Source organism: Ovis aries, chromosome 17, assembly GCF_016772045.2.
Source record: "Ovis aries strain OAR_USU_Benz2616 breed Rambouillet chromosome 17, ARS-UI_Ramb_v3.0, whole genome shotgun sequence".
Taxonomy (NCBI): Eukaryota; Metazoa; Chordata; class Mammalia; order Artiodactyla; family Bovidae; genus Ovis; species Ovis aries.
In genome coordinates this window covers 53209508-53235472 of record NC_056070.1, presented here as the reverse complement: position 1 = coordinate 53235472, position 25965 = coordinate 53209508, and the positions used below count along the sequence as shown (strand labels likewise).

General features: G+C 51.9%; 2 protein-coding genes across 9 annotated transcripts; both read left to right on the top strand.

The window, feature by feature from the left end:
• Window positions 1–5253: 5253 nt before the first annotated feature.
• LRRC43 (leucine rich repeat containing 43) lies at window positions 5254–20813 on the top strand. 4 transcript variants are annotated; one of them, XM_060401149.1, is made up of 13 exons: window positions 5254–5377; window positions 6699–6930; window positions 7511–7621; window positions 9162–9301; window positions 11852–12090; window positions 12946–13133; window positions 14161–14393; window positions 14558–14699; window positions 14855–15010; window positions 15101–15289; window positions 15624–15654; window positions 15776–15820; window positions 20492–20813. In XM_060401149.1, exons 2-13 carry the CDS (start codon window positions 6871–6873, stop codon window positions 20593–20595), a joined length of 1638 nt encoding a protein of 545 aa, XP_060257132.1. In that variant the 5' UTR covers window positions 5254–5377; window positions 6699–6870; the 3' UTR covers window positions 20596–20813. The 4 variants fall into 4 exon arrangements, with proteins under 4 accessions (XP_060257132.1, XP_060257129.1, XP_060257131.1 ...); XM_060401146.1 differs by having other exon boundaries at window positions 6670–6930; XM_060401148.1 differs by lacking the exon at window positions 6699–6930.
• A 236-nt stretch (window positions 20814–21049) lies between these two features.
• B3GNT4 (UDP-GlcNAc:betaGal beta-1,3-N-acetylglucosaminyltransferase 4) lies at window positions 21050–25864 on the top strand. 5 transcript variants are annotated; one of them, XM_060401152.1, is made up of 4 exons: window positions 21050–21123; window positions 21590–21667; window positions 24346–24494; window positions 24640–25864. In XM_060401152.1, the coding sequence occupies exons 3-4, from the start codon at window positions 24478–24480 to the stop codon at window positions 25718–25720; spliced, it is 1098 nt and encodes a 365-aa protein (XP_060257135.1). In that variant the 5' UTR covers window positions 21050–21123; window positions 21590–21667; window positions 24346–24477; the 3' UTR covers window positions 25721–25864. The 5 variants fall into 5 exon arrangements, with proteins under 5 accessions (XP_060257135.1, XP_014957106.3, XP_060257134.1 ...); XM_015101620.4 differs by lacking the exon at window positions 24346–24494; XM_060401151.1 differs by having other exon boundaries at window positions 21050–21667.
• Window positions 25865–25965: the final 101 nt, after the last annotated feature.

Below are 25965 nucleotides of genomic sequence, written 5' to 3'. Positions count from 1 at the left end.
TACCCACTGGACCACCAGGGAAGTCCCCCTTTCTTCCTCTTATCCAAGCTTCTTCAGAGAGATCTAGACACACTTTTACCTCACAATATGGTTTTCACTCCAATGATTTATTAAAAACCCTCTAGGTAACATTTTGCCCCTATGACTTACACCCTCTGGTGTTTACTCCCACAATTATGTTACATTACATGGCAGAGGGGACTTTGCAGATGTAATTCAGGCTACTAATCAATTGACCCTAAGGTAGGTTGATTACCAGGTGGGCCCAGTGTCATCACACGAGACTTAAAGAGGAAGGAAGAAGTGAGAGAGGCTCAAAGCATGAGAATGACCCAACTTCCATTGCTAGCTTGAAGGTGGAGGGTCCAGGTGGAAAGCATGAGAAGAAAATGAGTTTGACTAACAACCAGTGAGTTGCAAAGAGGCCCCTGGGCCCCAGGTGAGAACTGCAGCCCCAGCTGATACCTTGACTTTAGCCTGGTAAAGAACTAAAGAGAGAACAGAGAACAAGCAGAGAACAGAATCCAGTTACACTGTACTGGATTCCTGACCTGCAGAAACATCACTTTGTCAACAGAGGTCTGTATAGTCAAAGCTATGGTTTTTCCAGCAGTCAAGTACAGATGTGAGAGTTCAACCATAAAGAAGGCTGAGTGCAAAAGAATTGATGTTTTCGAACTGTGGCACTGGAGAAGACTCTTGAGAGTCCCTTGGAGACTCTCAAGGAGATCAGACCAGTCCATCCTAAAGGGAATCAACCCTGAATACTCATTGGAAGGACTGATGCTGAAGTTGAAGCTCCAATACTTTGGACACCTGATGAGAAGAGCTGACTCATCTGAAAAGACCCTGATGCTGGGAAAGATTGAGGGCAGGAGGAGAAGGGGACGACAGAGGATGAGACGGTTGGATGGCATCACCGACTCAGGGGACATGGGTTTGGGCAAACACTGGGAGACAGTGAAGGACAGGGCAGCCTGGCATGCTGCAGTCCATGGGGTTGCAAAGCATCAGACATGACTTAGGGACTGAACAACGATAGCGAACTTTGTGGTCTTAAGCTGTTAAGTTTATGACTTTTGTGAGAACCCACATAGTCTCTAGTGACTTCATATTGCCAACCTTACTGGGTTCTTTTCAGCTATCGTTTGACTTCACCCTTTCACGGCACGCAATAATATCAACTATTTCCTCTTCTTGAGACTATTTTTCCGCTCTGAAAATGTTATTCTGATATGTTTTGGATATCAGCCTCTCACAGTGCATTCTGAGGATGAATCATCTTCCTGCTTTGCTCTTTAATGGACATGCCTCAAAGGGCCCAGTGCTTGGTCTGTGTTCCAGCTGCCCTATGGACATCTCCACCTGAATGGCCCACCTGGACTTCACATTCAACATAGCCAGAACGGAGGTGCATACCCTGCGAACCAGGGTGATAGTGAGAAAGGCAATGAAGACCTGTGGATGGATTGGCAAAATCTGTAGGAGATGGAATCTTCAGGAGGTGATTGATTGAATCTGGGGATAATGGAAAGGGAGGAGTTGAGGATGACTTCCAGGTGTCTTGTTTGGGCATCTGGATGGATGGTGTTGGTCCCTACTGGGAGAGGATTACAGGGCTCAGGTGACACAAAGAATTTATTTATTGATGTGTTAAGGTGGAAGTGTACAGAAGGCTACTGGGCATTTGGACTTGGAGCTTGAAGGGAGGAACTGGAGACATACATTGGGTACCACCTGGTATATTGTGTTGATGAAACTGGATGTCTAAGAGAGAGGACCAGTGTGAGTTGTGAATCAAGGGTGGAGCCCTGGCACACACCTCCATTAATGGAACAGGTACAGAAAGAGGATTTAGTCTAAAACCCTGAAAAGATATCCTCAAGAGGAAAAGAAATGTACTAGAAAAACATGTGGTCATGGAACAAGAAGCGGTTTCAAGGAGGAAATGATTGGCACCACCAAAAGGCACAGAGAGGTCAAATAAGATAAAGGCTGAAGAGATACTGTCAGTTTGAGAACATGGGTCACTGGGAAGTTTGCTAGTGGGAGTTGAATAAATTGTTGGGCAAGGGGAAGCCATACTGTGGTTTTGGAATCGAGGAAAAAGTAAAACCACTCAGTCGTGTCCCTGGAATCCCAGGCATCCTCCCTGGTCCATCTCTTTGATGTGTTTATATCACTGTAGACTCCTGGATATTTGTTTTATACTTTAAAAAGATGCATGGCTCCATTTTTGTCTTATTTCCAAGTTCTGGGAAATTTTCCTAACAGTAGTAAAGGTGTTCTAATATAGGACAATCACAAAGAATGACAGATGTCCACAAGAGTGGGTGTTTCAGGATCATTGTCAGTAAATCGGACTTCCTCAAAATTAAAAAAAAAATTATCATCTAAAAATGCTGTTGAGAGGATGAAAAGACAAGCCAAGACTAGGAAAAAAATGTTAACCAAATGCAAATCCAACAAAGGAATTCTGAGCAGAATATAGAAAGAATGCTCAAAACTCAGTTTTATGGATTAGGCAGTGGTTTCTTAAAATGACACCAAAGGCACAAACAACCAAAGGGGGGCGAGGAAAACAGATAAATTACATCTCAGCAAAATTAAAACATTTTGCATGTCAAGGGACACTGCCAAGAAAGTGAAAGACAGCCCCCAGAGTGGGAGAAAGTCATGAACAAGACAGGGGGCTAGCGTCCAGAAAATATGAAGTCTCTTACAACTCAATGATAAAAACCAAACAAACCCGATTTTAAAATGACCAAAGTATTTGAACGGACATTTCTCCAAAGAAGATACAAATGGCCCATAAGCGCATGAAAAGATGTTCAGCATCATTAGGCATTGTTGTTGTTGTTGTTATTTAATCACAGTCGTGTCCCGTTCTTTTGGGACCCCATGGACTGTAGCCTGTCAGGCTCCTCTGTCCACGGAATTCTCCAGGCAAGATGCTGGAGTGGGTTGCCATTTCCTTCTCCAGGGGATCTTCCCAACTCAGGGATCAAACCCAGGTCTCCTGCATTGGGAGTCGTTTTCTTTACCACTGAGGCACCAGGGGAGCCCAGTCAGGCATTCAGTTCAGTTCAGTTCAGTCCCTCAGGCATGTCAGACTGAACTGAACTGTACTCCTTTCCCGATTCGGAACCAGTCTGTTGTTCCATGTCCAGTTCTAACTGTTGCCTCTTGACTTGCATACAGATTTCTCAAGAGGTGTCAGATTTCTCAGGACAGGTGGTCTGGTATTCCCATCTCTTTGTCAGGCATTAGGAAAATGCAAAAAAAAAAACAAAACCCACCCACAATGAGATACCACTTCCATATCTATTAAGATGGCTATAGTTTTTGTAAATGTAAAATAATTGGTGCTGGTGAGGATATGAAAAAGTGGAACTCTCATATATTGCTGGTAGAAATGTAAAATGAATGGTGCAGCTTCTGTGTAAAATAGTTTAGCAGGTCCTCAAAATGTGAAATGTTGACCCCATATGACCCCAAAATTTCATTCTTAAGTATCTACCCAAGAGAAATGAAAACTTATGTTCATACAAAACTTGTACATGAATATTCATAGCTGCATTATTCATCAGAATCAAAAAGTAGAAAAAACTCAGATGTCCCTCGACTGATGAATGGATAAACAAAAATGCCTTCTACCCATATATAGAATATCATTCAGCCATAAGAAGGGATGAAGTACTGACGTGCTCAACATATCTGATCCTTGAAACTATTATGTTGTGTGTCCTTTTGGGATGAAGAAAAAGTTGAAAATTAGATTACAGTGAGAGCTGCACTATGGATATAGTGGCACTATAAATTAAGATCGTGGCATCTGGTCCCATCACTTCATGGGAACTAGATGGGGAAACAGTGGAGACAGTGTCAGACTTTATTTTGGGGGGCTCCAAAATCACTGCAGATGGTGACTGCAGCCATGAATTTTAAAGACACTTACACCTTGGAAGGAAAGTTATGGCCAACCCAGATAGCATACTCAAAAGCAGAGACACTACTTTGCCAACAAAGGTCTGTCTAGTCAAGGCTATGGTTTTTCCAGTAGTCGTATATAGATGTGAAGAAAGCTGAGCGCTGAAGAATTGATGCATTTGAACTGTGGTGTTGGAGAAGACTCTTGAGAGCCCCTTGGACTGCTAGGAGATCCAACCAATCCATTCTAAAGGAGATCAGTCCTGGGTGTTCTTTGGAAGGAATGATGCTGAAGCTGAAACTCCAGTACTTTGGCCATCTGATGCGAAGAGTTGACTCATTGGAAAAGACCCTGATGCTGGGAGGGATTGGGGGCAGGAGGAGAAGGGGACAACAGAGGATGAGATGGCTGGATGGCATCACCAACTCGACGGATGTAAGTTTGAGTGAACTCCGGGAGTTGGTGGTAGACAGGGAGGCCTGGCGTGCTGCAATTCATGGGGTCGCAAAGAGTCGGACACAACTGAGCGACTGAACTGATACTGATCAATATACTTAAGAATTGTGCACTTTAAACAGGTGAATTTTAGATCTCAGTCAAGATGTTGCATTTTCAAATTATAGGAACCAGAACCATCTCTTTTTATATATTTATTTTTATTTATTTGACTGCACCAGGTCTTACTTGCAGCATGCAGGATCTTTTGAGTTACAGCATGTGAACTCTTAGCTACAGCATATGGGATCTAGTTCCCTGATCAGGGATGGAACACAGGCCCCCTGCATCAGGACTGTGGAATCTTAGCCACTGGACAACCATCATCTTATCCCGTTAATTTCACAAACCAGTGCCCAGGAATCCATTGCCAGCCGGGCAGTGGACTAGATACTGAGGATGGAAAGGTGAATGAGATTGGACCAGTCTAAAATGGGACCTTGGTGCTAAATCTGTCTTTTGGGTAGACAGTGATTAAAACTTCTGACGCGGGGATTAAATAGATCCATCTTGGAATCCACTGATTAGAGAGGACTGTTTGTCCTTGGATTCATTTCTCCTCCCCAGTTTCGCCAAAGGGGGATAAGAATTAATACTTTATTCCGAGGGTGCTCCAAAGAAACAGATTAGCAGCTGGGAAGCGCTCAATACCTGCCGGGGCCACCACAGTAATCACCCCCAGGCGGTGATGGGAAGAGTATTGCTAACCCGGGGCAGCTGGGTCTCTAATTCCTGGCTGCGGGAAGTGTCCGCAAGCGAGAATAGTGGGTTCCAGGGGCGCCTGCGCAGCCGCGCCTCCGCCGCCTGGAGCGTCCCGGCGGTTGCCTAGCAACCAGCTGGCGTGGCAAAAGAGCGAGCATGGAGCCGGAGACCCGGACCTTGAGCGCCGCGGTCCGGGAGCACCTGCGACAATTGTGTCTGCACGAGTTCCCGTGCGGCACCGGCAGCTGGGTGCGGGCGCTGGCGGGGCGGCCGGGGGAGGGGCTCGGGGGTCTGGGAAACGGAGGGGACCGACCAGGGGCCAGGCCAGGGCCTAGGGACGCAGAGCGGGGCTGGGGAAGGGCTGGCTCTGGGTGCTGAGGGCGCCACCAGCCCCAGGAGTTGGTTGATAAGGAGAAGCCTGGAGAGGATGTTTGGATCTGGGCGTTTAGGGAGCGTCCTGACCTGGGGGTGGGGATGGGGGTGGACTGTGGGAACAGGGACACTGCAGGGGAGGACGAGACAGGCCCCCACCTGTGGCCTGTGGGCGCTCACCCAGGGTAGAGGGCAGGGACCCCGCATCGAGCAGAGCGGGACCGCAGGGCAGGCTCTCTTAAAGACACCAGCCTCCTTTAGGGGTGAAATATCGTCCTGAGAGCAGGTTTACAGTTAGGACCCTGCTGCGATGTGGCCAAAGGGGCTGTCCTCACCAGTGCAGGAGGAGCATGACCTTCAGAACCAGGGGCTTCTCAAGTGTGCCAGGAAGTCCTGAGTCATGAATGGTTCCCATGGGCTTGGTGGGAAGCTTTTTGGTGTTCCTGTCCGACTCTTTGAGACCCCATGGACTGCAGCACACCAGGCTTCCCTGTCCTTCACTCTCTCCCAGAGCTTGCTCACACTCATGTTCAATAAGTCGGTGACGCCATCCAACCATCTCATCCTGTCATCCCCTTCTCCTGCCCTTAGTCTTTCCCAGCATTAGGGTCTTTTCCGAGTCGGCTCTTTGCATCAGGTGGCCAAAGTATTGGAGCTTCAGCTTCAGCATCAGTCCTTCCAATGAATATTCAGGGCTGATTTCCTTTAGGATTGACTAGTGGGAAGCTGGAACCCCATATTCCCTTGTCAGGCTGGTCCCCATTTTCATAGAAGAGAAAACCGAGATGCTAATCAAGAAACTAACTTGTTTGATGAACAAACATTGACTGGGCCCCTACTGTGTGCCTGGCATTGTGCTGTGCTTTGGGGTTTCATAGGCAGACGTCTTTCAAGACGAAGGGGTGGAAGACAGTAAACTCAAGGACCAAAATCTTTCATCCTCCACTTATGGCATCTAAAGGGCCAGATGTTCAGCCTTTGCTGCCTCTGCTTCAGAAACCTTTCCTGGCTAAGTACCTCCCACAGATTGCCTTTTACACCTCCTGGCTTCTAAGCTCACCCTGATCGTCCTGTCTTATAGTCTATTCCATTTTAGGAGTTTCGAATCCTTGAGAGGGGGTGAGTCATAAAGAGAGAAATTCTGTTCCTCCCCCCTTCCCTTACTGCAGAATAAGTCACGATTTCTTCCTCAAACTAGCCGAGCATGGCGGGAGCTGATCCCCAGAGAGGAGAAGGCCCTGAGCCCTGGGGAGGAGACGGTAGAGGATCTGCTGGGCCTAGTCCGCAGCGCCCACTCACCCTGGGCTCTGGTGGAGGGCTCAAGCGCAGAGGACCTTTTCCTGAAAGAGCTGGCCATCCAGAATCCACTGATGCTCAAAGACAGCTTCTTCTACACCTACTTCAGGTCGCTCCGGGTGGTGGACAAGGATGTGAGTGCTGGGAGTGAGCCTCAAGTACAGGGATGATGAGAGGGGAGCCATTCCCCTACGGGACTGGGTGATAAGACCTAGCCCTGCCCTCCTCCTGATTAATCTCACCAGCTTGTCCACCGAGCAGGGCTACCAAGCCCAGCAAACTTGCCCAGTTTGTTGCCGCAGAGAAGGGAGGCCTAGCCAGGATGGCCCGTAATGTCCTTGGAGCCAAAGTCAACTGAGGATTCACAGACAGGCCCCTGAAGTTTCTGGCCTGACCCTGCGGGATGTAAACTAGAGTAGTCCCTTAAGAGCACAGAGTTCACCATGCCTCTGATCTTTGCCCTCGGGAGCTGACAGTCCAGCAAGGGACACAAGACAGGGAAGCCGGAAGGGTGTCAGAGGAGGGGTGAGGCTTGAGAGGTGAGAGGCCACTGCAGGCCCTGGCAGAAGGCTGCAGGAAAGGCGCACAAGAGAGGAAGGGGCTTGGGGTGTGGGGCGGTCGCTCTCTGAGGCTGGGCGCACCATTGCTGTCCTCAAGTAGACTCCAGGGCCGCCCCGGCCACTGCACCTCCGATCTCCCTTTCCTCCCTTCCAGGTGAGCCTGGTGGACAAAGAGCTCCTGAAATTTGTGAAGCTTGAAGAGTTGGTGCTGAGTGCTAATCAAATCAAGGAGATTGACACCACCAACCTGCCCCCAACTCTCAAGGTAAAGGAGCCCAGGTTCCATTCTGGGTCTTGGAGCCAGAGCTGCCCAGAAACCCTGCCCCTTCCTTGCCCACTCCCCAAGAGGTTTGACCATCATGTCTTGTGCTAAGGGTGGGTCCAAGGCTTTTGAAAGTTTGGCCAGATCCCTTAAAAAGTGAAACACAGGATTTCCACGTGGCCCAGAAATTCCCTTCCTAGGTATACACCCCAAAGCCTCGAAGGCAGGGACTCAGATTCCTGTACGCCAGTGTTCACTGTTCACAGTTGCCAAAAGGTGAAGACAGCCTGTATGTTATCAGCAGATGAAGGGAGCCGCAAAATGTGGTCTGTCTACACAGTCATGAAAAGGCATGACAAGGACTTCCCTGGCAGTCCAGTGTGGAAGACTCCTTGCTTCCACCTAAGGGGGCATGGGATCGATCCCTGGTTGGGGAACTAAGATCCCTCATGCCACACAGTGTGGCAAGAAAAAGACAATCAAATGAACAACATGGATGATCTTGAAAACGTGATGCTGAATGAAGGAGGTCGGACATAAAAAGCCACGTATTGGATGATTATGTGAAATACATAGAAGAGGCAAATCCAGAGAGACAGAAAGTACATTAGAGGTTACTAGGGGGAGCAGGGAGGGACTGGGGAGATGTTCAGTGGGTAGATTTCTGTGTGGGGTGATGAAAAGTTTTGGAAATGGATAGTGATCATGATGGTTGTACCCTGAGTGAGTGTACTTAATGCTGCTGAATGGTCGCTTAAAAAGGGTTGAAATCACAAATTTTGTTTTAATATATATAAAACCACAATGAAAATATGGTAGGCCAGACAATATTATGAGTCTTCAGCTGAGTATATCAAAATAGTCTCAGTTTTAAATTAAATGCTGAGACTAGTAAATTTGATGGCAGAAGAGGCTCCACTGTATGTCTCAGTGCTGGGCTCAAGAAGAAAATGAGGAAGGCCTGGGAGGAGAAACACAAGAACTCTGCTGTCTTTGGGTTTATTCCTTTGGTCCAGGGGCACTTTGGCTTCCCCAGGGACAACTGCCATGGATTGGGAGGTTGCCAAAATATTACAGACGTCCCTTCTCGTCCTCTCCGACATCACCTCCACTCCATATTTTAAAGTTTCCTTTGCAAAAGGAAAAGAAGCTTTCTGACAGCTACTGGAGAAATATTTTCTTCTTGAACTCTTCTTTTAAAATCACCAACCCAAAGGCTATATTTATTTTATTTTATTATTATACTTTTTACTTAATTTTTTAATATTTATTTACTTGGCTACACTGGGTCTTAGCAGCAGCATATGGGATCTAGTTCCCTGACCAGGAATTGAACCTGGACCCCTGCACTGAGAACGTGGAGTCTTAGCCACTGGACCACCAGGGAAGTTCCTCTTCCCGGATCCTTAGAAGGGAGTCCAGGTGGGCAGAGAGAGACAAGGCCTGAGTACTTCGCAGCTCCCCTCCTAAGTTGCTCAGGGCTGAAGGAGGGGCTGGACTCTGTTCTCCCTGGGCTCACAGGCTGTCTGTCTGCTCGTCTCAGGTCCTGGAACTGTATGGCAACAAGATAACCAGCATGGAGTGTCTGTGCCATCACCCGCCCCCACGGCTCCAGCACTTGGGGCTGGGCCACAACAACCTCCTGGGCCACCTGGAGAGTCTGCATGTCACCAGCGACCACTGGTAACTCGGGAGCCCCCGTGGGAAGAGGAAGGAGGGGGCTGGACATGCCGTGGGGGCCTCTCTAAGCTGGTGACTTGGGGAACTCAGCTTTGCTCTTTTCTGTAATAACTCCTGGTTGGCTGCTAAGTCCAGACCTAGGGTTTTTTTCTCTGACCCCATAAACCAAAAATCCCTCTGAGGTCCAGGGAAGGGCACCAAGAGCCAATGAGAGTGAGCGGACCTTTTGCTTTGAGGACATGCTTCCAATTCAGGATTCCTCTTGCTGTTTGGGCCAGTGAATTCTTGGTTCTGAGGGCCGTCCTGCAGCTCCCTGGCCTCCACCCATCAGAGGCCAGGAGCGTCCACCCCAGACCCGCTGTGACAACCCAAAGTGCCACCTGGCCACCGGGGGGCAAAGCTATCCCCCCCCCACCTGAGAGCCGCTGCCCTACAGACAAGCCTGCTCTGACTTTGTCTCCTTGGTGGGTGAGCAGTGGTCAATCTGAGACGTCTGAGGGCAGCAGAGACCACCTGTGAAAGCCTATCAGAGGAGGGACTTCCTCGGCAGTCCAGTGGTTAGGACTTTGCCTTCCAGTGCAGGGCGTTGCAGGTTCAATCCCTGGTCAGGGAGCTAAGATTCCATGTGCCTTGGGGCTGATAACCCCTAAAACATAAAACAGAAACAACATTGTAACATATTCAATACAGACTTTAAAAATGATCCACATTAAAAAAGACAAAAAAGACCCTCCCTCAGAGGAAGCTGGGCCAGAGAGGCCTGTCAAGTCCTCTGTGAGGATTCCTGGGGCCCAGCATCCCAGGCAGACCTCCCTGGGCTGAGGTTCACGACAATTCTTTCCTCACAGCCCAGGAAGGCCTCAAGGAGCAGGGCAGCTTTCCCAGGTGGCCTGGGAACGTGCTCGTGGAAGGCCTGTCTCTGACCCTAATTTCCTCCTTCTCCTCTTTCTCTATCTTGACAAAGCTGCCTCTGCACAGCCTCGACCATGCACAATTCCAGTCCCTGACTTCCACTGGCCTCCGTCGTCAGGGAAGCTACGGGGCACAGGAAGAGAACACACACTTTGGGTTGTGTGTGACAGCTGAGTTCAGAACTCTGCCAGAGTTCTAGGCATTCTGATTATTTTTTATTAATTTATTCATCTAAAATTTTTGGCCACATGGCATGTAGGATCTTAGTTCCCCAACCAGGGACCAAACCCGCACTCCCTGCTGTGGAACCGTGGAGTGTTAACCACTGAACCTCCAGGGACGTCCCTTAAGTGTTCTGGTCTTTGATTTGGGAAATAGGCTTATGATAACATCACCTGCTTGATGCTGAGTGTGGATTTCATAGAAACATGTATGTGTGAAAGCGCCATCTTTTGCTGTTTTGAATTCAAAAGGAGGGTACACGTCCTGCGAATCCATCTTTCTGATGCTTCCACCAGTTCTCCTGAAGGAGGCTGGTATTGGGCAAAATCTGTGTGCTGGTCCAAACGAAGTGTTCTTCTCAGGTATTTCTGTGACTGGCTGGTCAACATCAGGGCAGGATGAGAGGAGGAAAGAAGGGCAGGAAAGGGCAGGAATTTCCTCCCTAAGGGTCAGAGACAGGCCTTCCACGAGCACGTTCCCAGGCCACCTGGGAAAGCTGCCCTGCGGCTGGAGATGGTCACGTGTGATGGCGGGATTGTGCTGATGAGGTGTCCCCTTGTGAACTGTTGTTGTTGCTGCTGCTCTCAGAGTTGGAATCCATTCACTTTCTGGTTTGCACAGTAGGGAGGCCTGCCACCGGGTGGAAGGTACAGGGTGCCTCCTCTGTCCCTAGCAGCTGGTTCTTCTTGTGCCCCAAGAAACAAACCAGGGACTTCCCTGGCAGTCCAGTGGCTAAGACTCCACACTCCCAAAGCCGGGGGCCTGGGTTTGATTCTTGGTCAGGGAAGTAAATTCCACATCCACGACCGAGACCTGGTGCAGTCAAATAAATAAGTAAATATTAAAAAAAAAAAAAAAAAAAGGAACAAACCAGACTGCTTCCCACAGTCATGGCCTGGTCTGACTCTGGGGCACTTCTTCCAGCTTCTAGACCCTTCAAGCCTCACACCCTGTCTTCCCGGGCCCCCCTGTTTGTCGGACTCTCCTACCCACCCCCACGGCCCCTCCGTACAGAGGCCTGCCTCCACCTTCCTCGCCAGCCTGTCCATCTCTGCTGAGTATCTTCTAGATGTCTGGGAGATAGCCGGATGGTTAGCTGAGAAGAGGTCTATACACATACAAGTTGAGTGGAGGCAGGAGGTGACGGCCACCTCTGTACACAGAAACAGCAAGGGGGTCGGGGGAACCGGGGGCTCCATCTGGACAGGAGGCTAACTCGGATCAAGAGCAGCTTGAGCCTGAGTGTCAGGGAGGGCCACAGTCTCCCATCCCGCCCTCAGCACCCGGCCTTGTCCAGCCGTGACTTGGGGTGCTGGGGGTGCTGGCGGAGGCAGGCGCAGCGACACGACTGCGGCTGCCTGTCCCCACCGCTCTGCTCACCTGGCCTCATGCTCCTGGGCCGTGCCACTTGCCTTTCAGGCCCAACCTCGTCTCCCTGGACCTGAGCTTCAACAACCTGACGGACCTGCACAGCATGGTGGCCGGCCTGCAGACACTGCAGCACCTGAGGCTGCTGCTCCTCCAGGGCAACCCACTGGCCCTGGTGCCCCACTACCGGGGCTTCACCATCGACAGCCTGGCCAGGCTCTGCGTGCTGGATGACATCACCGTGGCGTCCAGCGAGAAGCATCTCTTCCGGGGGCTCAGCCACAGTGAGGGTGAGGGGGCCAAGGCGCAGGGCTTGGGGGGATTGTTGAGGGCTCCCCAGCCCAACCACCTCCCTACTGGGTGCACGTGTCTTGTTTGTCACCCAGCTCGGCTGACTCAGACCCTGGTCAGGTGTAACTCACTTTCTTGGGCAGAGTTCTCTGCCAGATTTTGATCCACGTGATTGAGATTTGGGGACAGAAATGGTAGGGGGTTGGGAGTCCCCTCCTTTCCTTCCGAGACAAATGGGAAACATTCTTTAAATCAGCTTCTTGGCTTGCTGGTGGCTTGAGATCACCTCTTGTGGCTGTACCAGAGTCTTCTCAAGGTCAGGGTGATGATACAGGGTATAACAGCTCTGTGCTCTGCCTGTCAGGCACCGGCTAAAGTCACATAGCCTCAATCTGCAAGGATCCTGCAAAGCAGTTCCTGTCGTTTCCATTATACAGATCAGGAAAACAAGGCTGAAGAGGGGCGTCTTGCCCAAAGGAAAGTGAAAGTGTCAGTCACACAGTCGTGTCTTGACTCTTTGTGACCCCATGGGCTGTAACATCTGTCCTTGGACTTCTCCAGGCAAGGATACTGGAGTGGGTAGCCATTCCCATCTCCAGGGGATCTTCCTGACCCAGGGATCGAACCCATTGCAGGCGGATTTTTTACTGTCTGAGCCATCAGGGAAGCCCCTGAGACTTACCCCAGTTCCCTGCATGTTGAACTTGGCAGCGCTGGGACATGAACCCAAGTCTGCAAAGTGAGGCTCAGCCCAGCTCAGAGCAGGAGGCAGGAGGCGTGCTCACCTGGCCTCCTTTGCTCTCTGTCCATCTCATCCCTCGGTTCCCCTCACCCCTGCCTGTTCCCTCCTGCAGATCTCCTGGTGCCTGAGGCGCAGATATTGGTGACTGTTGGAAACCTCCGAGGGGTGCTGGACTCCTCGGTCTTGGACCCAGAACCAGGGCCCCAAGGCCCTTTCATCACTTACAATTACTATGTGACGTACGATTTTGTAGAAGACGAAGAAGGCGAGGGAAGCCAATACAGCGGAGTCCTGGCCGAGGTGGGTGCCTGGGGCAGCTCTGCCCTTGGGCTCTCAGGGTCCCCTGTGCAGACGGGATGGCTTTAGGGAAACCAGGAAACCCCTTAGCATGGATCTTTCCAATGCATACCCTCCTCTGAACAGGAAGGCAGCTTCTGCTCAGCCCCTTTCTTGAAGCTGGTGTTGCTGGCTTGCTCAGTCGCTTCAGTCGTGTACAACTCTTTGTGATCCCCTGGACTGTAGCCTCCGGGCTCCTCTGTCCCTGGGATTGTCCCAGCAAGAATACTGGAGTGGGGTGCCATCTCCTCCTCCAGGGGATCTTCCCGACCCAGGGATCGAACCCACATCTCTTATGTCTCCTGCAAGTGGGTTCTTTACCACTAGCACCACCTGGGAAGCCCCTTGAAGCTGGAGTGATTCTCAGTCATGCTCACCCCTTCCTCATCCCCCTTGAAACAGAAGCAAAGGACCTAACAAGGAAGCAGCCGAGATTCTCAGGAGTAGGCTGCTGGCCTCCCGACCCTGTCCTCCAACTCCCCCTGTACCTCCCTTCTCCCTTCCCATCACAAGAAAACCCAACAGTGTCATCCGACTGGGAGAAATGCGAGGGTTTCCTAACGTGTGAAGAAATTGTTACTATTTTTACTCTTTATTATTATTATTCATTTATTTATTTGTCTGTGCCGGGTCTTAGTTGCAGAATGTTGGACCTTCCATCTTTGTTGTGGCATGCAGGATCTTTAGTTGTGGTGTGTGGGATCTAGTTTCCAGGGATTGAAGCCAGGCCCTCTGCGTTGGGAGCTCGGAGTCTTAGCCACTGAACATCCAGGGACCCTGTCTTTACTCTTAACATAGAACTTTCAGAAGAATCAAGACTGGGTGTTTTCTTTGTTTGCTTGGTTGGTTTTTAACTTCCTGCCCTCTAAGGCCATGCGTTTCTTTGCTTCACATCCATCAAGCACAGGTGCCCGTTCGCACCATGTGCGCGTCATGTTGGGTGTGAGCTTTGAGGCCGGCAGTCTTGAATGTATTTTCACGTCTTTGACAGATCATCAAGCCCCCTTCCAGCTTGGAACAGCTGGGTGAGGACATTCTGGAAGAAATCATCGAAGACATAGAAGAGTCCTTGGAATCAGGGCTGGCCTCCCTGTCCGAGTTGGGGGAGATGGAGGAGTCCATTGTCTCTGGCGCTTCCGAGCCGTTGCCACAGTCCATAGGCTCTGCAGAAGAGCTGGCCAAGCTGCGGCCGCTCCTGGATCCCAGGCTCTGCCCATCCCCGGGGTAAGGATGCTCACGTGGCTGGGGGCCAGGCCCAGACCACACTGGGTGTTTACTGTTTTCTGTGCCCCCATCCCTCCTGGCCTTCTGTCCCTGGCTTTGCTGATCTTCTCAAAGCCCTCCCTGGATGGCACAGCCCGCCACCATGTGGCCTCTCTGCTCCCAAGGACAGTGCTCTTCAGCACGGTGCCCAAGCCCTGGTCTGACGTCATCCCCTGCAACTACGAGCTGCAGCACACGCTGAAGGACCTGGTGCCGCTCAAGGCCTTCCTGCTCTCAGGGACCATGGTCACCGTCGTGGAGGAGAAGGTGGGTGCCAGCGTTCTCCAGGCTTCATACGCTGCCCCTGTCTCCTGTGCTCTGCTTTTCTGTCGGGTATCTGTAGCCCTGCCCCCTCATTGGTGAGGTCTTTGTGCTTTTCCGGAAAGATCCCCGCTAGCCTCCTCCCCGCCTCCACTCCCTAGATTCTCTCCTGGCCTGTGGAGCAGCCACCTTCCTCAGACAGTCCCTTGGCTGCTAAGAAGGGCAAAGGAGAGAAGGACAAGAAGGAGAAGGAGAAAGACAAGAAAGACAAGAAGGGCAAAGACAAGGCAGACAAAGGGGAGAAAGAACCCCCCAAGGTACCTCCAGGTGGGGATGGTGGCCTGAGTGGTGGGAGATGCTCCTGGCCCCCTGCCCACACCGTCCACCCACCTGGCCTCTCCCCACAGGCGCAAAAGGGGAGCAAGAAGCAGAAGGAGCTTCCTAAGGAGATGCGCCAGGACCCGCCCATCCTGCGGGTGCTGGGCAGCAGCCCAGTGGTGCTAGAGGCCCTGCTGGCGGGGGAGTCGTTCGTGTCTACCGTGTGCAACTTTGGGGTGATCCGGACCTTGGAAGCTGACCGGCTGACACTTAACAGGGTATAACGGCCCCCACACACCCCTCCCTAGCCCGCAGATGCCTGGGGGGGAGGGGAGGGAGGGGGGTAGGTTGGGGAAGGGGGAGTAGAACCACAAGAGGGTGGGGGTGGGGCATGCAACAAAGGTCATCTGCCCGATGGGTGGCCGTCTCGAGTTTGAAGGGCCAGGCAAGCAGGCAGGCCGGGCAGCTCCTCCTCCGGAGACCCCCGCCTCAACCCCCTGGTCTAAGAGGGACCCTGGCCAGGGAGCTCTCACCCGCTAGCGTCTGGACCCAGCTCTTCCCCGGTACCCCCCCACTCCAGTGAGGAACCTATTCTGTGGTTCTCTCTCTCAGGATGCAAAGAAGAATAAGAAAGGTAAAAAAGGTAGGTGCCGATGAGGGGCAGAGGGCAGGGAGGCTTTGCCGAGGACCAGCTTTGGTCCGTTAGGGTTGCCGTAAGTTGCCCCAGGGCAGGTGGCAAGTGAACACCAGACATTGCTTTCCAGCTGCACTGGAGGTGAAGTCCAAGACCAAGATGCCAGCAGCACCAGGTGACAGCCCTTGGCCTGGTTGGCACCTTCTCCCTGGGTCCTCACCTGGTGGGAGAGGGGCCAGCACCAACCAACCCCCGCCCTCATGACATAATCACCTTCCAAAAGCCCCACCTCCCAACAGCATCCCCCTGGGGGGCTGGGATTTCCACACAGGAGTTTGGGGAAGGGCACAAATATGGCAGGACTCCCTGAGGGCTCAGCCTGACTGGGGACTGAAGGGATGGGAGGATGGAGAGTCGTATTTTCCACCCGATGGGAGGGCCACGCCTACCTTGAGGACCAAGCCCTGAGTCTTCCCTGTGGCCCTGTGCACAGGGGCCTGCCCGGGGCAGAACAGGCGTCTTGGGGCGGGCAGAACGGAGTGGGGAGGGGAGGCTTGGGTTCGGGGGTCCAGTGTCCTTCCGGCTCAGCGGTAATCCTGCTCCTGCACAGCATGCTAAGTTGCTCAGTCGTCTCTGAATCTTTGCGACCCCGTGGACTGTGCCCCGCCAGGCTCCTCTGTCCGTGGGGATTCTCCAGGCAAGAATACTTGACCCTCCTCCAAGGGCTCTTCCCCACCCAGGGACTGAACTGGTGCCTTATGTCTCCTGCATTGGCAGGCAGGTTCTTTCACCATGTGAGCCCTACCTGGGAAGCTCCTGCAGGGCATTAACTCTTCTTTGCTGTATGAGGATCTCAGGCTTGTTGTGTGGGCAGTGGCAGCATTGGAATAGGTAAGTTTTAGATTTAACTTTTAGAACTCTTTGGCTTACGGGAAAAGATGGAAGACATTGCTCAGTTGGGAGACTGCTGCAAAAGTCTAGGTAAGATCATAGCAGTGCTGTTAGCAGCAGGCAATGTGGAAACAGCCCAGATGACCATCAGTGGATGAACTGGATAACCAAAATGTGATCTACCCATACGGTGGGATTTTTCAGAGAAAAAAATTACTTGCTGTGCTAGGGCTTAGTTGTGGCAGTCCAGTTCTTTAGTTGCAGCGTGCATGATCTTTAGCTGTGGGACTTGAGACCTTTTAGCTGTGGCATGTGGGATCCAGTTCCCTGACCAGGGATCGAACCTGGGCCCTCTGCATTGAGAGCTCAGACTCGTCTTCGCCACTGGACCACCAGAGAAGTCCCCATACAATTATTCCATCATGAAAAGGAATGAATCCCTGACACATCCAACTCCATGGGTAAAGCTTGAAAACTCAGTGCTGAGGGCAAGAAGCCAGACACAAAAGACTGTGCAGTGTGTGATTCCATGTTATATGAAATGTCGAGATTAGTCAAGTCCATAGAGACAGAGAGTAGATCAGTGGTTGCCTGGAAGTGGGGGAGGGGAAAGGGGTGTGACTGCCTCATGAGTTTCCATCTGGGGTGATGAAAACGTTCTGGAATTAGTGGTGATGGTTGCACAACATTGTAAATTTACTAAAAGTCACCGAACTGTATAGTTTTAAATGGTTTAAATGTTTTGAATTTTATGAGAATTTTCTCTTGCTGGAAAAAAAAGTGACCTTAAAAAAAAAAAGGAGCATTTAAGGCAAGAATCAGAGCCTGGACTTAGGAATGGGTGGTGAGGATGGTGTGTAGAAGACGGAGCAGAAAGCCATGAGGAAGAAGGAACAGGCCGACTTGGTGACTGGGGAGCAGGCGCAGGCGCAGGCGGGACTTCTGCCAGGCAGTGACTGGGGCCTGGCGGTGCGGGGGGCGGCGGGAAGACGAGCTCAGCTTTGGGGACGTGAAGTTTGAGAAGTTGAGTCGAGTGTGCATCCAGAGTCCCCGTGGTCGACTGTGCTGCCGAGCTGCCTCCTCTTCTCTGACTCCATCTCCTCTGCCCTGGTCAGACCACCTGGTGGTCTTCACTCAGAATGCCTGCAGTTTCCTTAGCCTGCACGGGGCATGTCTACTCAGAGGACTTACTGCACACTTCCCACTCACTCCGCTGCTGCTTCCTGGGTCAGTCAGCTTCCGTGACCCTTCTCCAGGGAAGCTGATCGTCTGGTTGGGGTTAGGCCCTTTATCTTCTTCACAACATCCTGCGTTTTCCTTTACAGGAAATCGCAATGATCACAGGTATCACAATGATAGCTACATAGATGTGAATCTGTGTAAGTGCTTAATTTTTTTAATTTTATTTATTTATGGCTGCACCAGGTCTTCATGCTGCATGCAGGCTTTCTCTAGGGGCGGTGAATGGGGGCTACTCTCTAGGAGCAGTGCAAGGGCCTCTCACTGCAGGGGCTTCTCGTTGCAGAGCACGGGTTCTAGAGTGCGAGCTCAGTAGTTGCAGCACACGGGCTTAGTTGTCCCGCAGCATGTGAGATCTTGGGCTTCCCTAGCGGATCAGATGGTAAAGAATCTGCCTGCAATATGGGAGACCTGAGTTCGATCCCTGGGTTAGGAAGATTCCTTGGAGGAGGGCATGGCAACTCACTCCCGTATTCTTGCCTGGAGAACCCATGGATAGAGGAGCGCCAGGTGGACGCAAAGAGTCCATGGGGTCGCAAAGAGTTGGACGTGACTGAGCAACTAACATACACACACACACGTATGTACACACGAGTAAGCTCCAGTAGGGCAGGAGCTATGCTTGTATTCTTTAAAGCCACACAATCTCCAGCTCCCAGCACATCGATTGAATGAATGAACCAGCTTCTAGGTGGTGTTTAAAGCCGTGAAAATATGAGCTTATTGATAGGAAAGGGTTGAGCCCAGTACCCTGGGAAACACTACAGATTCTGAGCAGGAAGAGAAAGCAAGACCTGAAAGGGTCAGACTTAACTGTGTCCTAAAACAAAACCTAAGGATGTTGATAGGAATACAGAAATAGCCAAGCCAAGGTGAGGTAGCCAGGCACTCAAGGTAAGTTCACAACGTCTGCCACCCAGTGAGAAATTATCAGGCATGTAAAAAAGCAAGACAGTTCAGTATATAATGAAACTGAATCAATTATAATTGACTCAGCAATGACATATATGATAGAATTCATAGACAAGGACATTAAATCCATCTTTATCATTATATTCCATAGAGCCAAGAAGCTAGAGGAAAGATTGACCACGTTACATAGTGACATGGAAGATAAATCAGAATTTTAGAGATGAAAACCATAGTATCACTTGAAAAATGTACTCGGTGGGATTAATGGCAGATTAGACAATGCAGAAGGAAGACTGAGGAAACTAACCTGAAGCAGTAAAAACTGTCCAGAGTTAAACTCAGAGAGAAAAATGGCTGGAAAAAGAATGAACAGAGCATTAGTGATCAGTGACATAAATTCAAAGGAAATCACATCCACAGAGTGGGAGCCCCCAAAGGAGAGTGGGAAGGGAAGACAGAAATTTAAGTTGATAGTTTTCAAATTTGAGTGTTTAAATGGCCACTGTTCTGCTGCTGTCCTCTGGTTTGCATTTTTTTTTCTGATGATAAATCTGATGTCATCTTTATCTTTGTTCCTCTGTATATAATGTGTCCTTTTTTTTCTCTCTTTAAGCTTTAAAAGTTTTCTCTTTATCACTAATTTTAAGCAATTGTATTGTTAAGCCCTGGGATTAAAATGAGCTTAAAGAAAGCTTTTACTTTTTACATTTTTGCTGATTTCTTTAATGTCTGGTTTAACTGAGGAAGCCACATATGCAGAGGTGCTTCTGCAGTGAGTCTGTGTGATGTTTGCTGTAGTTAATGTGTGAAGAAAATAGATTCTCACATGGACATGCAACTGGAAAAGAGGGAAATACCTTAATAGACTTTTAAATAATTGTGGATATTCTTTGACATTACATCAGGCTTGACAACCAGTAGTTTTTAAAAGAAGGTTGTTACAACGTGGAAACAATCTATATGGATGAAGTTTTTCATAATAAGTTATGTTACATTCATTAGTCTACATTGTCTTAAAAAAAACTGCATTTTGAACATCTGTCTTACTCATGAACAACTGCTAACATCTGGTCATTGTTTTTTGTGAAATATTGGTTCACTGAGTTACACATATTTTCCAACTGTTCACATGTTTCTTTATCCATTAACTCCAAATGGATTTCTTTATCATCAAACCTATCATTTGAAAAGTCTCCCAGTATTGAAAAACTGTTAAGTTCATGGTGGCGGACACAGTGTTACAAAGTTCTACCTGGAAGTGCAAATGTTATAAATGTATTTATCCAAATGCTTTCAGATGTTTTGCCTGGAGTGCCAGGCTTGCTTCATTCGTTTTTTAGAAAATATTTTCCAAATATTCATGCTGAAATAGCCATATTTTAAATATATATATATATATTGATTTGGCTGCCCCTGGTCATGAGGGATTTAGTTCCCTGACCAGAAATGGACCTGGCCCCTTGCATTGGGAGCGTGGGGCCCTAGCCACTGGGCCCGCCAAAGAAGTGCAGAAATAACCATATTTTGTCAGCCTTCTTTCAAGTGAAAAAGATGTCTGAAGAAAAAGCAGCCAGTTCATCTTGTAACTCACATTGAAGCTTGTTGAATGACTTGATTAGATGTGATTTATGCCTTATTACGGTTAAGACCCCAGGGCAATTCTGAAACCGTGCTGGCCTGGGGACCCAGGTCAGGTTTGCATTTTGGGGACGGAGTCGCCCGGGTCTGCCGTGCACCGCCAACCCGCTCATCGCTCCGGATTCACATTTTCATATTCCCTCAGACGTAAAATCTTTGGTTTCAGTGTTCGAAAGTGACTATCAGCCCGAGCCCTTGACGGTGGAGATCCAGATCCAGCTGATCCAGTGGCGCTCGACGGAGGAGGCGCTCCGGGGCCTCGTCATATAGAGCGGGATTAAAGGTGGTTCTGACACCGTGGATGTCCGGCCGGTCCAGTTCTGACCCCGCGACTGTCCGGCCTGCTGGTTCTGACACCGGTCTGTCCAGCCGCCGCCGTGCGTCCGGGGAGCGGGGTGCTGGCCAGGAGGAGCGGGGAATGCTGGCTAGGGAGGAGCAGGCGGCTAGCAGCGGGGTTGGGGCGGCTGGCCAGGGAGGAACGGCGTTGGGGGTAGGGGTTGGCCTCGGGGAGGGGAGGAGGGGGTTGCTGGCCGGGGGAGCTGGGGTAGGGAGGAGCCGGGAATTGGAAGCGGGTGCCTGGCGGGGGAGAGCCAGGGAGAGCCGGGGAGGACCTCCTGGCCGGCAGGTGCGTGGGGTGGGAGGGGCCCCGCCCTCCAGAAGCCCCGCCCCCAAGCCCGACCTCCGCGGCTGGGCCGCCGCGGAGCCCCGCCCTCCGCCCGAGCCCAGAAGAGCAAACTCTGCTCACCTGGTGCCGCTGCGCGAGCGCCTCGCCTGTGCCCAGACCGCGTGACGGCTCAGGTAGGTCGGCGAGGGGCGGGCGAACCGGTGTCGGGTCTGGGGCGCCTGGAGCCCCTCTGCTGGGTGGGGCCCTCTGTGTGAGCAGAGGGGTGCCGGGCCCCTGCCCGGGAGGGGCAATGCGCCGACCTGGTACCGACGTGGTCGCCCTGCCCGGCGGGAGCCGCTTCCTGCCCCCAGTGAACCGTCGGGGCCAGGGAGGTCTCCTGATACCTCTCTGCTTCTGTTCGCCCCACTGGGGCAAGAATGGCCGGAGCTGGGGGTTTGGCCGGGGGCAGCCTGGGGGCGCTTGCTCCGGATTCCCCGTCGTGCAGCGCTGCTCTCTGTGCTCCGGCCCGGAGAGGGGTGCCTACCGCGGGGCTCTGGTCCTTGTTCTGGCCACCCTGCGGGACTTTGCGCCCCCACAACAGTCCTCTACGGACTGTCGTGTAGAGAATGAACCAGCCCTCGACCCTTTCCCTCATCGAAGCATACCAGGTCACCGAGACCAGTGAGGATCCCAGAAGCAATTTCCGACCCTTAGGGCTCAGCACCCACTTGAGTGAGGGTAAGGCGTGCACTCACCGAAGCTTGGCACCGGGCTTGGGGGCTCACAGAATGTAGGGAGGCTTATGTTTAGCAGGTACTGAATTGGATTCACAATAAGCGCAGTGTAGTGGGGAGCAGAGGAACGGCCCCGTCCTTGCGGTGGGGAGTTGGGGGTTAGCTCCCGCAGTGGAGCGCCGAGGAATTGGGCGCACTGGGAGCGCTGTGGGCAAAGGGGCAATCGGGTCCACAGCGCCTCTGAAACGCACAAGTCAAAACCAAACTGCTGGCTTTGCACCCTTCTCGGTAAATGGCGCCACCAATCTGCTCCCACTCTCCCCTTCCCCCGGCGTCCTCTCCCGCAGCTAGCCTATCTCCCACACCTGAAAGCCATTTTCCGTGTCTGCAATCCATCTGGCCCTCAGGCGCCCCACGGCCTCCACCCTAGTCTCAGCTGCGCTCCCTTACTGACTAATGGAAGAGTTTGCTAGCTACTTTCCTGTTTCCATTCTTGCCCTTCCATAAACCATCATCTAAGCATCAGCAGTATGCTTATGGACAGGGAGGCCTGGCATGTTGCGATTCATGGGGTCGCAAAGTCGGACACGACTGAGGGACTGAACTGAACTGAAGCATCAGCAGTAGTGACCTCTCAAACAATGTAAATTCTTTTACTCCCTCTGCTAAATCCTCTAAGGGATCTCTGCAGTGCTTACAATAAAACCCTAGACCTTTCCGGGGAACTTCACTATGGATCTTGTGCGTGACCTTCCTCAGGCTTTTGCTTCTGCTTCACTACCTACCACTTTCCTCCTTGTCCTTTACACTCCAGCCACACTGCACACCTCCTGTCCTCTGTCAGGAGCTCTGCACTCAACTGTTCCCTCCGGCCCAGACCGTGCTCTCCACTACTCTCCCCACTCCGCCTCCCCAGAGCTTTAAAAATGATTTCTGGCTGCGCTGGGTCTTCCTTGCTGCTCGCTCGCTTTCTCTGGTTGCAGTGAGCAGGGGCTCTAGCTGTGGTGCTCGGGCTTCTCATTGCAGTGACTTCTCTTGTTCTGGGTCACAGGCTCTAGGCATATGGGTGTAGCTGCCCCACGGCGGGTGGAATCTTCCCGGACCAGGAATGAAACCCATGTCCCCTGCATTGGCAGGTGGATTCTTAACTCCTGGACCACCAGGGAGGTCTCCCCCTCCCCCTAGACCTTTATGTGGTTTGGATCCTTACTTTGTTCAGTTGCTCAGGTGTTCTTTATCAGGGAGGTCTCGCTAAACTACTGGCTTCCGGGCAGTAGACAGCCTGCCGGGTCACTGTATTCCATCACACTGCTTTAATTTCTTCTCAGCCCTCTGAGGTTTGTACTGGCTTCTTGGACTGTGAGAGCTGTGACCCTGCCGGTTTTGCCTGCTATGGCAGCCCTGGCAGCTATCAGTTCAGTCCCTCAGTCGTATCGGACTCTTTGCGACCCCATGGACTGCAGCACACCAGGCTTCCCTGTCCATCACCAGCTCCTGGAGCCTGCTTAAACTCATGTCCATAGAGTCGGTGATGCCATCCAACCATCGCATCCTCTGTCGTCCCCTTCTCTCCCTGCCTTCAATTTTTCCCAGCATCCGGGTCTTCTCCAATGAGTCAGTTCTTTGCATCAGGTGGCCAAAGTACTGGAGTTTCAGCTTCAGCATCAGTCCTTCCAATGAATATTCAGGACTGATTTCCTTTAGGATTGACTGGTTTGATCTCCTTGCAGTCCAAGGGACTCTCAAGAGTCTTCTCCCATACCACAGTTCAAAAGCACAGTTCTGGCAGCTCTAAAAGATGCTTTTGGGGGAGTGGCAGCAGAGACAACAGGGATGAGATTAATGCAGGTAGACTGGATCGAAGTGATGGCTAGCTGGTCCAGGACGTAGCAGGGGGGTGACGAGGAGGGAGACTGAGGCCTGGCCTTGCTACTGTGAGCTGTGGGTAGGTTGCTGTGCTAAGTTACCATTTCTCAGCCTTCTCTTTGGATCACCGGGAGACTTGCTAAGAGAAAACCGGAGCTCAGTAAGCAGCAGGAACTGGCGAGAGGTGGCTGCAGGGGAGCCTGATACAAGTCTGTGGCTTCCCCATTTGTTTCATGCTCTTCCTGTGCATTTTTTTGTGTTTTCCCTAAAGCCCTGTTTAAGTGACTCCCCAGGAAACCCAAGCCACGCAGGGCAGGTGTGGAGGGCGTGTTCTGTGGCCTCTGCCACCTGCTGCTGCCCTACAGTGGTTCCTCCCCGCTCCCCAGTGGGCCAGACTCCCTAAGGACAGTGTCTGGGGCTGTCATGTCTGACACTGGGTCTTCCATCAACAGACCACTCTCGAGTTTCTGGAAATAAGCTGTGTCATTTTCATTGAAACTCATTAGGTACTTAAGTTTCTTGGGAAAGACTGAAAACACTTGTGGTGTCTCATATATCTAAAGTGGCTGTAAGTCTTTTGGGGGAAAAAGTTGAGCCAAGTTCTCTAATGACAGCAGAAGGAAAGCAAGCGCTGGCACGGCAGGTGCGCTTGGTCTGTTCCACGGGAGGGGGCTGCGGAAGGAGCCAGAGGACACACTGAAAAAAATAAAAGGACCTAGTTGCTGGAGGCTCAATGGTTGTGGTGCCAGGCTTAGTTGCTCTGAGGTGTGCGGAATCTTCCTGGATCAGGGATCGAACCCATATCTCCTACACCAGCAGGCGGATTCTTTACCTTTGAGCCACCAGGGAAGCAGAGATGCCAGAGACATAGGTTCGATCTCTGGGTGGGCAAGACCCCTTGGAGGAGGAAATGGCAAGCCACTCCAGTATTTTTGCCTGGAGAATCCCATGGACAGAGGAGCCTGGTGAGCTACAGTCCATGGGGTCACAGAGAATCGGACATGCCTAAGTAACTTAGCATGCACGCACGCACGATGGTGGGTTGCTCTTGGATGGAGGAGGTGGAGGCCGGGCCAGGACTGCGTCCGCTCACCAGCGCTCTCCTTGCAGGACCACCATGTTCCGCAGGGTGGGGTGGCTGGTCCCGTACAGCCTTGCAGTGTTGCTGCTCAGCTGCCTGTTCTTTCTGAAGAAAGAGGCCAAGCCAGCGGGGGGGCTCGTGGCCCGACAGCCCTTCTGGGCTCCCCCAGGGCTCCGGCGCAGCCCATGTCTACCCAACCACACGGTGGCTAACACCTCCCTGTTCCTGCCCACCCGTCACCGCCTCTTCTTGACCTACCGCCACTGCCGCAACTTCTCCATCCTGCTGGAGCCTTCGGGCTGTGCCGAGGACACCTTTCTGCTCCTGGCCATCAAGTCGCAGCCAGGCCATGTGGAGCGGCGCGCGGCCATCCGCAGCACGTGGGGCCGGGCGGGAAGCTGGGCTAAGGGCCGGCAGCTGAAGCTGGTGTTCCTCCTGGGGTTGGCAGGGCCTGCTCCCCCGGCCCAGCTGCTGGCCTATGAGAGTCGCGAGTTTGATGACATCCTGCAGTGGGACTTTGCTGAGGACTTCTTCAACCTGACACTCAAAGAGCTGCACCTGCAGCGCTGGGTGGCTGCTGCTTGTCCCCAGGCCCATTTCGTACTAAAAGGAGATGATGACGTCTTTGTCCATGTCCCCAATGTGCTGGAGTTCCTGGATGGCTGGGACCCAGCCCAGGACCTCCTCGTGGGGGACGTCATCCGCCAGGCCCTGCCCAACAGGAACACCAAGGTCAAATATTTCATCCCACCCTTGATGTACAGGGCTCGCCACTACCCGCCCTATGCTGGGGGTGGGGGGTATGTCATGTCCAGAGCCACCGTGCAGCGCCTCCAGGCGACTGTGGAAGAGGCTGAACTCTTCCCCATTGATGACGTCTTTGTGGGGATGTGCCTTAGAAAGCTGGGGGTGAGCCCCATGCACCACGCTGGCTTCAAGACTTTCGGAATCCGGCGGCCCCTGGACCCTCTAGACCCCTGTCTGTACCGAGGGCTCCTTCTGGTCCACCGCCTCAGCCCCCTGGAGATGTGGACCATGTGGGCACTGGTAACAGACGAGGGGCTCAAGTGTGCAGCTGCCCCCTTGTCCCAGCTTCCTGGGGTGGGCTGAGCGAGTGGACTGTTTAATTTTTCAAACATGATGAGAAATCAAGAACCCTGCAACCTGGCCCTGGACAGGCTGCAGGGAACGGTGACTTTGTTTTTGTAAACCCCTCCCAAACCTTGCTAACTTTGATTAAAATACTGAAATCTGGCTGAGTTGTACCAGTATGTGTTAAATGGGCGAAGCATGGCAGATGCTGCTAAAACTCCATGAGGTGCCAGGGCACTCCTAGTCAGGGGGGGCAGGGGGAG

Coding starts and splice junctions, on each gene's coding strand:
- LRRC43 (XM_060401146.1), top strand. CDS start 5,285: ATGGAGCCGGAGACCCGGACCTTGAGCGCCGCGGTCCGGGAGCACCTG. Junction 5,378..6,669: donor CGTGCGGCACCGGCAGCTGG/GTGCGGGCGCTG, acceptor CCCTTACTGCAG/AATAAGTCACGATTTCTTCC. Junction 14,394..14,557: donor AGGCTCTGCCCATCCCCGGG/GTAAGGATGCTC, acceptor TCTGCTCCCAAG/GACAGTGCTCTTCAGCACGG.